At 32.3% G+C, this 15,254-nt stretch overlaps 1 protein-coding gene across 2 annotated transcripts; it reads right to left on the minus strand.

Moving 5' to 3' along the window:
* Window positions 1–1,797: 1,797 nt before the first annotated feature.
* LOC139488847 (uncharacterized) lies at window positions 1,798–14,784 on the minus strand. Of its 2 annotated transcripts, none has more exons than XM_071274790.1 (6): window positions 14,678–14,784; window positions 8,856–9,140; window positions 6,700–7,008; window positions 3,255–3,299; window positions 2,841–2,916; window positions 1,798–2,588 (listed from the first exon to the last, which is right to left on the minus strand). In XM_071274790.1, exons 1-6 carry the CDS (start codon window positions 14,742–14,744, stop codon window positions 2,219–2,221), a joined length of 1,152 nt encoding a protein of 383 aa, XP_071130891.1. In that variant the 5' UTR covers window positions 14,745–14,784; the 3' UTR covers window positions 1,798–2,218. The 2 variants fall into 2 exon arrangements, with proteins under 2 accessions (XP_071130891.1, XP_071130892.1); XM_071274791.1 differs by having other exon boundaries at window positions 8,856–9,134; window positions 14,678–14,766.
* Between the last annotated feature and the right edge of the window lie 470 nt (window positions 14,785–15,254).

The raw sequence follows: 15,254 nt of genomic DNA on the forward strand, positions 1-15,254 counted from the left end.
TTAGTTTTTACAAACACCGGGTCGATGCTAATAGTGGTTTAGACATGTTAATGAATGCAGGATATATGTGTAATCATTGTTATCATGGTTATCATATGCAACCGACTGAGTTATATTTTTAATTATTTTCAGATATTAATTTGTTCATGTTTATTTTTAACCGAATGCATGATCACGGATCAAATACAAATGCTGATGCACTCAAATGGCAAGCGATGCATACACAACAGGGTATACTCACTCTGTTGATGCTCATTGCCTGGTTTTGTTAAGAGTTCATGCGATTCCCACAGTATTTGTGTGTTGCCTGAATTTGTTTTCCTGAATCTGTAAAATATTTGCGATATTTGAACATGGTCGTCATTATGCGTTGATTTGCCTATCTAGAACATCAGGTTCACCAATGACAACGAAAATGTTCCAATTGTCGTAACAAATAATCATGTCCTCTTTTTCCGAATTTGACCTACCTTATCGGACTTATTACGAATTGTATATTTACATGAGTAACACGAAATGTGCTACATGCAGACTTACCCTACTAGATCTCTTACTGAAGCCATCCCTGTTCGAGGTGGGTTCATGTTGTCCAGTCTTTAATTTCTTTTAATCCACCATTTTCTACATTTGAAAATGCCTGTACCAAGTCAGGAATATGACAGTTCTTGTCCATTCGTTTTTGATGCGTTTTGTTTTTTGATTTTGCCATGTGATTATGGACTTTTCAAATTGATTTTCCTCTGAGTTCAGTATTTTTGTGATTTTACTTTTTTTTCAAATATTGTGTATTTTGGTGAACTGTTGTGTGGCTTTTTGGTCTATAATTTTTTTTTCTTTTTTTCTTTTTTCTGTTGCGTTGACAGTTAATTGTAACGTTTTAGTACGAATGGTCCTTTGTAATCTTTTGCCTCACTTTGCGAATTCTGAAGGTACTAAAGTGGAGAAATACTTTCGTAATCTATCATTAAAACTTCCGATTATGACTTTAAGTTTAACAATGTCAGAGAAATCATTCAATATCCTTCATATTTTGCCTACCACTTAACAATCATACCTGATTTTGGAAATCGCAAAAATAAAAACCACGAGGAGTCGTTGCAGTTTACAATACAATACAAGAAAATAAAAATTGAGGTAAACAAAAACCAAAAACAACCTGGTATTATCATGTCCTGCGGACGAAAACGTATATATTGTGCCATTAAGAGGCACCCGTGGTACATATGTGTGATAGTTATCAAAAGTACCAGGATTATAATTTTATACGCCAGACGCGCGTTTCGTCTACATAAGACTCATCAGTGACGCTCGAATGATAAACAGCATTCGTAGTCAAAGTGAGACAACATAACGGATTGCGGCTTCGACAATTGTAAAAATACATCGCAATCAGAAATGATAAATCATAAGTCGACGAAAAGCAGACACAACCATGGCTGAAACGAAATGACAAACAGCATCCTACGAAACATATCCAAAGTTATATGTTACAGAAAAATAAAAAATAAAAAGCAATCCCTCTAAGACTTAATATAATGTTTTCATTCGGAGCTTTCGGTTTATTAGCCTCATTGTTAGCAGCAACACTTAAACAAGGAAAGCATAATTAATGTGCAAGCAACTAAGGTACAATTTAGTCGATAAGTATACCGCATACCGTCTCTGCTCAAATTTTGAAAAAATAATAAATTTCTGGATGTAACTAAAGTTACGAAGCCGATTTAAGAACAAACTTAGTACCATTTATATAAATTTCGATTGATTAAAACAGTTCAACGTAGTCATTGAATACGGGTTTTTTTTTATTGAGAGAACACAATCTGTATATCAGAACGTAAAGGCAAGCTGTAACAAATATGGTTATTCTATGTTATAAGCACATGTTTACGTCGAAAGATATAAAATATACATTTTCGTATGTCTGATCAATGACATAGAATTATGGTGTAATATGAGTGTCAATGACACAACATACCACCCAAGTCACACGTTACTTTGGGAAGGTCTGCAATCCAAACAATATAAAGGTCTATTGAAATTGATGTCCTGCTGTTTATCAGGGCAGATTTTCCACAAAACATCTAATTGGTCTTTATTGAATGCAACATTTTTATTTCGGATTCATTTTCTAAATTATCCATTTCATTTTCATTATGATGGTTTGCCATTCCGTATGCAGCGAATTATGATGCTGTACAGGACGGTCCGTTCCGTTTTGCTAAAGAACTGTAAAATAATTAGCAGAATTTGATAATGAACTCTGTGTATGTTCTCTGATTCCAATTCCAATGTTTGATTCTACGTGATTGACTGTTTGGTCCTCATTTTCCTTTTTAGATTTATTTTGTTGGGTTACTGGACAAGGAATAATGTATTCATTTTCCATTTCTTTGTTGTTTATGTCTGGTTGATCTCGACTGGGTTGTTTCCTAAAATCTTGCTTTAATTCGTCATAGCTTCTTGATTCTTGATCTGTTGTCAATATCTCATAGTTGGAGTCCGAAGGAATTGCAGTGTTTTTATTTCCAATGCTATATTTGTTTTCATCTCGTTTATTAGTTGTGTTTTGTTCGTCATCTGACACTTTTCTACAGTAAAACAAAACAAATGATTCAAGTACTCTATCAATAAAATACAATGGATGATTCACTAGGTTAAAAATAGGATAACAAATTGGGAAGTACTGCAAGAAAATGACTTTAGTCAAATCTAAGGCATGGCAATACTTACTCTTTCTCTATCCCTTCCTCAGCTATAATGTTATGTGAAGATAATAGAATAGTCGTTAATGCTTATAATGGTAAGGGATTTACAAAATTATCTTTTACAAATGACGTTACCTTCTAACAAACAGTATATACACCACAATGACGCCGACAATTGTAATAAGTCCAACTGTAACACCTACTGCTACACCTGAATAAAATTGAAATCAAGTTAATAAATAAACTCATCATAAATACCAGGACGAAATTTTTTATATACGATACGCCAGACGCGCGTTCATTGAATGTTAGCTTCATTCTATGTTATCCATAATGATGGTATCTATTGATAATAATTCTAGTAATAATTTCACCGTTAACATGTTTAAATCACAAAACCAATCCGCATCGTCAAAGATATGCTAAGAAATAGTTGAATGTATAAAAGAAAATTAATACACAAATGTTATTTTCTCTTTAAAAGAAATGTTTGTTTGTTTTATTCATCTGACAAAATCTGTTTAATGATCATGGCAGAGTTATACTTACTTACTACATTTGTTTCCTCTGATAACGAAACATCCGGAGAAATTGCTGAAAGTTGAATTAAAGTATCGTAAGTTCATTTCTCAAATAATGTTATTTGTATTGTAATAGAGTCTATAGATGCTATAGTTTCAGAGATATAATTCAAAAACTACATTTTACCCCTATGTTCTACTTTTTGCCATAGCGGCCATGTTGGTTTGCAGGCCGGGTTGTCGGACACATTTTAATAACAGGATACCCCAATTCTTGCCAAAAATTGGTCAAATGAAGTAATGGAGTTTCAGAGGAGACTATTTTTGTAAAATTAAACGACGGACGATTACTGCCAACGGACGGCGGACGCCAAGTGATGAGAAAATGGCCTTTCAGAACCGGTGAGCTAAAAAAAAACTGATTTACTAGTTATTTTTGAATTTGCTTAAAATTTTAAGTCTTTTGTCTTTTACTTTCAGTATGTTTATTATTTGGAATATTGTAACATGTGTAACAAGCTATTTGACAAGCTATTTGACAAGTTTTTACTTGTACATGAGAATTGTCCGTTATGGAAATGTCAATAGAAATTTTGTTCAATGAAATCTAGACCTTATAGTTTATCTTATTTTGTCAATTGACGTGTTTACAACTTTGTATACAAAAATGCATACTTGCATAATAATTTCTGATTTGTAGATTATTTTTGTACGCTTAAATGGCAATTTGGCTGCAGCATGTATCAAGACAAATGTGCTGAGTAACCTGATATTAATTAGAGTCGTCGATATTGACACGCTTGGACAAATGCAATGGGACCAATACGATGAGTCTGTGTCTTAACTGACAAGCGATATATCTTTGATATTTAGGTACCTGAACAGTCAGCTTATTAGCAAAATAAACAACTGTGTTTTTCCCCATTGTGAAATTTTGACTGAGCGTTGATTTGCATAGTTGATGATGCATGCAAAATATGATACAATTACTCTGGCGACCCTTTTGGGCTCCCTCCTTTTGTTTTATTTTTACCTCGATGTTCATCATCTTAATGGATTTATAAGCATTGAACATCCGGTTTTTTTATAGAATATTATCCTGATTAATGTTGCATTCAGAACCTTACACCTCACATATTTTTTTATTTGTTTCGTTATGATACTTCATATATTTTTTTATTTTTTTTTTGGCTTCACAAAGCAATTGATTTTGATTTACTATTGGTTCAAGTTTACTTAAATCGATATCATAATTTTATGTTCTAAATACGGACTTGTGTTGTTGTTATAAAGATGCATTACGCAAACATTGTGAATAGTTTAAAAAATACTTATTGTTTAATAAACTGAATGTGACTTTTTTCTTTGTAATACTGGTTGTTTCAAGCATTCCCGTCAAGTTTTGTCATAATCAGTTCAATAGTTTGAGAAAAATCTAGTATAATGAAAACGAAATCTACAGCGATTCGAGCAAAATTTCTTCGACAAATCCAAACAAAGCCGCATCAAGATATAATATAGTATGGACCAATAAATGATCAAATATTTATCTCATCTGCCTACAAACAGTTAAATGTGATACACAAGATGATTGTAGGGTGATAAATACCACTAATGGACCTTTTTCTCTTCTTTATAAGGTCTTTTTTTTGGTAGATTTATACCTCTCATTTCCTCAAAATGTCAACTTTTCAGGCCAATAAATAAAAATAATGGGGTAATTTTTATATTCTATAGAAACCCCAAATAAATAAATAATGGTGCTTGAAATACCCAAGACATATGTATATAACACAGAAATGTTTTACTGCAATAAAATGTAGGATTGATTACTTACAACTGTCAAATTCAAGGGAAAAAATTATCGATAAATTTTCGTATACAGCTGCATGGGACGTACCATGATTTGGTGGTATTACACCTTTAAAACAATTTATGCAACATAATGCAAAACGCAACTTGAAAGCACTTAAGTGTCAACAAACTCCATCATTTTTTGTGATAATAGTTTGCATATGGACAATATTGGCGTCTTGTTATCCGACAAGCGGTAGGGTTGATTAGAATTCTTTTTGGCTAATGTTTGCATAATTAAGAATAAATAAGGATTCAGGCAGGTAGCAAGGACACTTAACGTTTGTTGTTAGCAATACTTTATCCCTATTGAGGTGTTGGGTATGTCCCTCCTGATGGGTTATAGCCTATAGGTTGATTTTCAGGAATTTGAAGTCGGTTTATTGTTTTTTTCTTCCCTAAGACGGACCTTCTTCGTAAGGAAACGTCATGTTATAGTTACATGTAGCTGAGTCCTTAAATTTGCGATGACACCGCGTATGGACACACATAAGGCATGTTCAGTCCATTGGTTAAATATATCCAGTGTTCGCATGGTCAATGTTGGTGTCTGGTTATCCGACAGGCGGGTAGTGGTCGATTATTATTAATTTTTTTTGGTTTGCATTCCAATAATTAAGAATGAATAATGATTTGAGTGGGTAGCGGGGACCCACAGCGAACGTTTGTTTCATACTATACCCCTATGACATGCCTGGGTGATGCTGGGTAAGATTCCCTATCTCCTAGGTATTGGCTATAGGTTCTTTATCTGGTCTTGAAGGTCGGTTTATGGTGTTGATTTTCGACAATATTGGTATCTTGCTATCCGACAGGCAGATAGGGGTCGATTAAAATATTTTTTTACTTAATTCCGCATGGCTTAGAATAAGAACGAATTCAGACAGACAGCAGGGACCCTTAGCATACGTACGAGCCATAACATACCCTTATGGCATACCTTGGAGGTGCTAGGGGGGATTTCTTATCTCCTGGATATTGCATATAGGTTGCTTTGTTGGTCTTTTATCTCGGTTTATCGTGTTTTCTGCCACAAGACGGACCTAATTAGTAAGTTAAATTCAAGTAATAGTTAACTTAGACCTTTGAGTAGCCAATGGCACCACGTATGAGCATATAACAGCTCCGCTCGGTCCATCGGGTAATAGATCCAGTATTGGTTTTGGTCATTATTGGAATCTGGATATCTATCAGGCGATTAAATTAAATACAAGCACTGCATGGGATATAAAACATACAAGCATTCACTGAAGTTTGGTTAATTGAGCGACAGGAAATCATCTTTATATCTGGAAGTGAAAGTTTCCAAGAGGATTTTTTTTTACTTTTCTAGAAAGTTTTGTATGAATGCTGCTTCATAACAGTCAAAACAAAGTCGGTAATTAGGGTTCCAAAATAGAAACCCATTGACATACCGAATCTTATCTTTCTATTAGGCAGGGAAGATAGTAAAGGAAAGTAAATCGATTGAAAATCTGTAAGTATTAATATGACTACAAAACTGTAAATCTGTATAAAAGAATAGTAGTACGAACTTTAGGCAGATATTGAGTGTTGAGGTATATCTATGATGAAAGAAATTAAGGTAAATGTTAATTATTAAATTGATTTAAACTGACCTTTAACACAGCTGAAAGATATATTATAGAACTTTGGTATTCTGATACAATCATCCCATGTAAAAACAGATTGGTTCCAAATTTGTGGTTCACAATTTTGTTTTCCGTTGCATGACGTATTTACTTTCTGTTGAATCAATTCTATGCAACTGTTATTCAAAACTGGTTTTTCGCAAACTGATAAATACGGCATCATTTCAACTGACTTAATTTCAATTTTTCTGATTGCATTTCCACATGCTATTGACTCCATTTTATAGGGACAAACTTTTTTTGGATTCTTTAGATAGTGGTGATTATTACTTGTATCTGTAATAGAATAATATGTATGTACGTAAACTTTCAGAATGTAAAACAGATTTAATTTCCCATATCAAATTCATTTTGTGGCATCAAAAACTTACTTTCAATTCTAATGACATGAAATGAACGAAACACATCAAATTTTCGTGCGTCCGGACACTGTAGATTTTTTTTAGGTAAAATCTTACCATATTCCTGTTGGCTATTTTTAAATATTTGTCAATTGAGTTTTTCAGACAGGTTTACACATTTATTTAGATTTATTTCTGCTCGAGGTTTTGGTGTGGAAGGATTCCACACCCGTCAGGTTATTGATGTTTATTCAATTAAAATGTAACCAATGGTATTTCTGCTGTTGTTTTATGTAGTTCGTCAATAATGAGATAAGTATTTTAATTATTAAATTTTATCTATACTTTTATATGCTTTCTTTTCTTAATCATTCATACTTCTGCCGACAAATATCCATAAATGTAAATCGTATAATTTAGAAGACTTTGTAAACAGTTTTAAAGATATCTTTTTATTCCGATATTTGCATTTTAATAACAGGTAAAAAAAACCTTATCACATAGTTATAGCTTTTCTAAAAAAAAAAAGAACACTAGCCGTCTCTTAGCTGATGAAGTGAAACTTGTTCCCGCAATGTAGATAAATTCATTCAGAATAGCCTTGCGTATAAATCAATCAATTTTACAAAAGACGTTATTTAGCAGTATACCGTTTAATGTTGGGTGTCAAAAATGTCCTTATCGTACGCATCCTTCAAAGCATAACATACTGAACTGACATGATATTTTGTGAGAGACCGTTCTTTTAAAATGCCAACAGTTTTTTTGTATTCGAAATTTATGATTCACTTTTATTTCTCTTTCTCTAGTATAGCATTATGTTTATAGTAAACAAAAATGGTCAATAAGAAGTTTGTTGTTGATCCTGCTCATTTTTTAAGTAATGTTAATTTTTTTCTATTAAGATATTATTTTTTACATGTGTTCATAACTCTTCTTTATATCATAGCTAGACTTGGGAGAATTAAAAACTTAAAGTACAGTAATGGCATGTCATTTTAGAAGACCGTATGTTGAATTTTAGAAGTAAATTGTTTTGTATGTTGTTTAATTGGGTTGATGCTGTCTAAATTAATTACGTATCCTTCATATCTCCTTAAAACTCATTCATAAAAATTAAGCACTACCGAAATATGATAGTATACATGTTTAATTTGTGACATCGTTTGAGAAAAATCGTATTTTTCGTGTTTTATTCTTCTATTCCCCTTTGGATTTGTTTGTGTCTTCTATCCTGTATCCTCTATCATTTTTATTGGACGCGCTAGGGAGAGTTAGATAACGTTCAAACCAGCCCAAACTCTGTTCTAAAGATCAATCGTTTATCCGTAAGCAGATTAAAATGTTGCTTATCGATGTTTTTTCAAACTTTTTTCGTATATCCTGTGTTTACCAGTATACGTATAGCGATAGTAGATCATAGTTAACTGCACTAGAAAACAGAGAAATAGTTTTAAAACCGTTTATAATGTATTATACATAGACTGGAAATATGAATACAGGATTTGATCAATTAAATAATGTTGAAATTATTCATTTGACACTTGATTTCTCTTTTTATGAATTTATGATTGCTTTTGGGAATTAACCTCGCCTTGGACTTAAAGTTTACACAAGTGATATGCCTTGCACATGTTGCAGAAATACACTTGTTTGCGAATAATATATATCTAACCAGCTGTACTATATCTTGATTAAGTGTTTTAAAATATTGATGATGTCGCTTTGGAGGTTAAAGCTAATTATTGAATTTGAAGTACATTTATATATGTATTTACTTACGAACACAATAATATTGTATAACTAGTTTCCACGTTTTCTCCGAACCTGAATTTGAAACATTGATCGTTTTGTCTGTTAATATACACGAGTTGTGGCCAATACAAGATGTATAAGACGCTGAGTCCAAGTCTGTTATGGTTTCTGTAAGAACGTCATCTGTTGTACTGCAAGCATCATGCACTTCATGAATTGTAATGTTGATATCGTTTATGGTGTTCCCAACTGTACAATTGAGTTCCGTTTGAGAATTCCCACTCCCCAATCTCTCACAGGATAGCCCTTCAACTAAACAAATCAACATATTTGAATTTGTTGTCTCTTATTCACTACACAAAACAGGTTGACATGCTCTGTCTGCCTACTGTAAAAATTGGTGCAAACGTGAAAAATATAATAAAAAATATTTAGACAGTTACAAATACAATTATCATGATTATGAATACTGTTAATATTCGAATATCTCATTTAGAAAACAATTCTGTAATTAATAATAGGATCCATAATATTCTCATTTCTTGAACAAAAAATAAACTCCAGGTACTCGCAGAGCGGATTGTGTTCGTAGCGGCAGACAAGGCAGACGATAATGTAGTGGTGGTGTGACGCATACACTACACGGACGTTCTTCAAAACGAAATGATCAATTCCTCTACATTCAGGTCAGTGCGCACCACAGAGAGTCAAATCGTTAACTAGCATACTACTGCCACTACCCAGGTTAAAACATCTTCCGAACATTTGAAAGTCCCTACCCTTTACTGGTAAGAGAAATTACACAAAAAACATTTAAATTCCGTTTCTTCATCTCCGCTTCGAGTAAGTGTTCTACTACTAATCTATCTGATAACTATTTACACCACTGCGTAGATGCCACTGCTGGTGGACGTTTCGTCCCCGAGGGTAGCACCAGTCCAGTAGTCAACACTTCGGTGTTGACATGAGTATCAATAATGTGGTCATTTTTATGAATTTCCTGTTTACAAAACTTTGAATTTTTCGAAAAACTAAGGATTTTCTTATCCCAGACATAGATTACCTTAGCCGTATTTGGCACAACTTTTTGGGAATTTTGGTTCCTCAATGCTCTTCAACTTTGTACTTGTTTGGCTTTATAAATATTTTGATATGAGCGTCACTGATGAGTCTTATGTAGCCGAAACGCGCGTCTGGCGTACTAAATTATAATCCTGGTACCTTTGATAACTACTATCAGTGCTTCTAACTACCTCCCTTACTACTATCAAAGAACTGGTTATTAACTTTTGTAATAAAGTTTATGAAAATGATGGTATTAATTATTTTTGGAGTGTTAAAAATTCTTTAGAGGTTTTAGATAAAATACATGCTTTTGATGGTCCTTATAATTCTGTTGACAGTTATGATTTTTCTACTCTGTACGCTACACTTCTACACAATCTTATAAAGAAAAAGTTTTTGTATTTGATAAAATGGTCTTTCAAAAAATCTGTGCCCCTTTAATAGCAGATTTATTTCTATATTGTTATGAATCGCAGTTTATGACCAAACTCAGTAAAAACCCATCATTGTTATATTTGGTTGATACATTCAAAAATACATATCGTTATCTGGATGATATTTTTTCGTTGAATAATCCAGAGTTCTCTAGATATACTTTCGAAATTTACCCAAAAGAAGTCACTGTAACTAAATCTTACATAAACAGCAGCAGTTGTCCTTTTCTATTTTAAAACAGGAAACTTCATACTAAAATTTACGACAAAAGAGACGATTTTTAATTTCCTATTGTTAATTTTCCTTTTTTAGTAAATTTGGCTGTACCTGTAGAAAACTTATTAAAAATGGTATTTCACATCCTAAATTTTATGGTAATAGTGTACTTGAAGCGAAAAAATCATTATGTGATCAGTGTAAACTCTTCGAACCTTTAAACAAACTTATAAGTAAGGGTTATCATGCCAATGTTGTAATTAGATCGCTGAATATAGTTTACATTGGCACTAATATCGATTTTGTGATTAGCAAATTAAAACATAACTAAATTGTATCTTCTTTTTAGGCGGGATTTATAGAGACACTGACACGTTAATTTTTATCTTTATAGAAGTCGCTCCTCACTATCCTACTACCTGCCGATACATTTCTTTTTTGGCATTGCACAAGTCATGTCTTCTCTGACTGTTCATGACGTTAAAATACTAAATCCCTGGGATGAGTTTTAGTTGATTTTCAGTCTCTGATGCATGATTTTTTTATTATTAATTGTTTTTGGCTTTTAACTAGCTGTCAGTAACTGCGAGTACTCTCAAATCGTATTTTCTTGTTAATTCGACCTTTTGATACTGTTTATAATGCTTTTTTGTTAGTTTATACTAATATGAATCTTGTCTATATACCAGCTTTGATTATTTGGAATATCTTCTAATTTTCACTTCTTCTTACTACATTTGTTTAAACTTCAAGATTTACCTGTATTTTTAAAACCGGGTTTTTTTTTCAAAAGTGATTATTTTGAAGGGTTAAATATTTCTCAGTGGCGTCTTGCCATGGCTTTGTTTGGATTTGTTTGTTTGCTTTTTGGCCTTGAATGTTTGTCCCTTATATTTTACTAACTGTGCATTTGCATTCAGATATCGCAGATCAAATTTATTCGTTCACAGTGTATTAATTTACGTTTTTTTTATTGAGTTAAGCCTGCCAATTGATATTTTATCGTGTATTTTTCTATGTTGTGATGTTATGCTATTGTTTCAGAAAAAGGGAGAAGGTCTGGTACCATTAAAACGTTTAATCCCGCTTCAAATGTTTCCACCTGTCCTACGTCAGGAATTCGATATACAGTAGTTGTCGTTTGTTTATCGCTCTAAACCTTCAGAGTTAAAACCTCCATTTGGATGTGGAGGTCTTTAAAATACATCCCTTTCATAGGACAATCCTTTTATCAGGACTTCTCTTCGGCTTGAAAGCCTAGCATACATGTAAGTACATTGTTGAATTATTCAAAACACATTGTTTTTTCTACCTTTGGGTATCAACGCAATTACCTTAGAAATATTTTCTATGATCTTCAACGTCTTAGACAATACGCCTATTTGGTGTACCAAAGTATTTGGTATTATTAGCCTATAATCTTTGATGGTTGTTTTATAACAAAATGCAAGTCTAGTTTTACGGGTTATGAACAATTATCTATTCTCCGATCTATGATTTCTTAAATTACAATATTGATATCGTCTATAACGTTTTCAACAGGACAGTTGAGTTCTACATCAGAATTTTCACATAACAAGCTTTCTATGATTAAGCCTTAATATCAAATAGAAAAATACATGTTTGAATGCCTTGATACCGATCATGTAAAACAAAAGATACAAAACCGCTACTATTTATGTATCGTAGAATTGCAGAATCAAAACAATGTAATTCTTTCATTTCATTATCAAACTATTAAATAGATATAAGAAAACAATCCGTATGGATGTTAAGTTTTAAAGTTTTAATGGCTTCTGTTTTAGTTCCTCATTCATATATATAATCTGCCTGGCCATGATAATATAACTGGTGGCATAAATATTGTCAGTAACATTTCTCTGTTAAATATGTTGTCCAAAATCCCGAAAAATTATGACACAATTTCAAACTCTTTCAGCTTGCCTTAAAATTAAAACATACATCTTTTCTAGACTTTACACAAGTATTCTCCATTCCAGAAGCGTTTGGATAGGGATTATATTCCTCCCTCCCAATTGAACCTGAACTTTTTATAGTGGTGTCCTTAGTTGAGGTTGATGCTAATAAAAAAAAGCTATTAACACCAAGAGTTCGAATAAGTGAATATACAATCTTCTTATCTTACAGTTGCACAGACGATCGTTATGGAATAGCTACAGATGACGACGAATATGTTCCAATTGGCGTTACCACAATCGTGTCCGAATAAGATATAATACTGGGTTTTGTATTACCATGAATATTACGACGTGCGCCACATCTGAAAGATGTTCTGCTTTACCTCTCGACTCACATAAGATCAACCGGTTTGGGTTTGGTACGTGTTGCTCAATTTTAGTTTTTTTGTATGTTGTGTTTTGTGAACCGTTGTTTGTTTTTGTGCATTTATATTCGATAATATCGTTTGTAAAAAGATAATCATAAAAATGCCCAACCCATAACTAATTGAAAACAAATCCATAGTTGCAATTAATTATTTCTTAAACAAAATTTCAACAGCTTTGATCGTTTAATTTTACCAGCAAGTTGAATTGATTACATTTAGTTACTTGTTCATCAATTTAGATTTTTTTCTTAACATTTTTAGGATTCACTTAAATTAATATGCTCACCCGTCTGCAGCACATGAGATAACCCTCGATTGTTGCTTGGTTTTCTGTGTTATGTCTTCAGTTTTCTATTTTGTGATTTGTAGACTGTTGTTTGACTTTTTTTTCGTTTTGCCATGATGATGTCAGTTAGTTTGTCTTCGACTTATGAGTGTCAATATCTATTTGCTCTCTTTAACCTTTAACATTTCTGCAACCAGTAACACAAATGGAGCATCCCCCCAAAAGAAATCCTCCTATTGGAGATTTATGCTTATATTTTTAATAGTTATGGCACTATTCATGTTATTCCTAGGGTATTTTCTCCAATGTTTCTTACTTTATTTTCTTGCTTTCAGTCAGATTATTAATTAAAACTGATATATAGTCTGAGACCTTTTCTTCTATGTGAATACTTTATATGCTAACTTATAATCTATCATAGATTTTGATTTTTTTAATATCAATTTATTAAGGTAGAGGAGGGGTGTCTAAATTATATTTCATAGAATATTTTAACAATTTGCCAAAATGTAGTTTATATCATGCTTTTAAAAACCAAAAATAATACAAAGAATGGGTCACGGGACTTATTTTCAAATGAAAACATGAAAAACTACTATATAGAAATATGAGAAGATAGCTGTGATATTATGCATTAAGATAAGTAAAAGAAAAAGATGGTTACGTGACTCGTTTTCTTGGTACATAATAAAACATTTACATTCCTAACACGTTCTATTGTAAACGTTACTTTATCTGAATTATCTGCCCTACATTCTAGTTGCATCCCCTTATGGGTCAAAAAAAATAAATCAATCAAAAATATTCCCTTCTTTGTAAAACAAAACACAACAATAAAATTAATATGATAAAACATGTCATTTTCCATATTGAATGAAAACATGAATTGCCTACTTATCTCGAAATTTGCACATTTTATTAAAGATCTAGACCGATTATTTTCTGGTATTTGCCTGTAGCGACTTGATATAATGTGTATCATGAAACGTTACGTTTGAATAATTTTTCGAACGTTATAAAACTTTGATTTAGAAAGTAACATTAACATTAATTTTTTTCTTGGTGGGTCAAAATGTTCTGTATATAGCTAAATCATAAGAAATTGGTTGAATTTGAGTTCGTTTAAGTATTGGTGTGGATATTGTTGACCTCAGAATAAACAATTTCTTTAATGTTTGAATCCATTAAAAGCGTATTAAGCTTATAGTCATATTTATGACAAACAGTTACAGATCAAGTTGAAGATAGTTAAGGTTGAGCATTTTTTGCGGAAGTTATGGTCCTATGCAATATAATTTTTCTTAAAGCTGTTAACCGCTCTTTGTTGTTATTCCCAATCAATTCATAAGATATTTAATATATAGTTTTCAGTTACCCTGAATATTTGTGCTGCTGTGTCTCCGTGTTAGCAGGTTTAAACTTCGAGCATCGTATACATGTTATACAGTTATACATAAGTTATATGATACAAACAGGAAAATAGTAAAGTTAGATCCTTACCTTGTGATTTGTCAGAAAATAATAATATTGCTAGAGAAAGTTGAACAAAATTAAATGTATCTGCCATCTTACTGTCGTTTGTCCTTTTCCTGTACAAGGAAGTCAATGATTACCTTTCCTAAATTAGAAATCAACAGGCTATGACATAAATTTAAAACTATTATTCATGTTTAAGTGAGTCATTCATGATTTAAATATTCTAAAATGCAAATTTGGGATTTTATTGTTTTATTGCCTAATAACATTGCATAGTATTTTGAATGGGTAGCATTTGCATTGCTTAATGTCTCCCGAAAACATTTCAAGTGTTGGTTTGCGTTCGTTCCTTTGCTGTCTCCATAAGGTTCCAAACGACCCTGACTGTCACTAAACGTCGTAATGCGTCGACACACACACTTTCTTTTATTTATATTTTTTACATTTCTTTTTTACCTCAGCGTTAACCGTCTTAATTCATGTCTCTTATATCGTGTTACACTTGGTGGACAATTGACCTGTAACCTATAAACTTGAAAATGAATTGAGCTCTGGATTTTTACAAAGGTTAAGCATATGCCAAGTTAAGTAAAACTATGTA

This window comes from Mytilus edulis, chromosome 9, assembly GCF_963676685.1.
Source record: "Mytilus edulis chromosome 9, xbMytEdul2.2, whole genome shotgun sequence".
NCBI lineage: Eukaryota > Metazoa > Mollusca > Bivalvia > Mytilida > Mytilidae > Mytilus > Mytilus edulis.

Excerpts from the sequence above, each read along its gene's own strand:
- LOC139488847 (XM_071274790.1), bottom strand. The coding sequence starts at position 14,744 with ATGGCAGATACATTTAATTTTGTTCAACTTTCTCTAGCAATATTATTA. Across the intron at positions 7,009-8,855 it reads TATACAATATTATTGTGTTC|ATACAAGTAATAATCACCAC; the intron begins GTAAGTAAATAC and ends ATTCTATTACAG. Across the intron at positions 3,300-6,699 it reads ATCTTTCAGCTGTGTTAAAG|CAATTTCTCCGGATGTTTCG; the intron begins GTCAGTTTAAAT and ends TTCAACTTTCAG.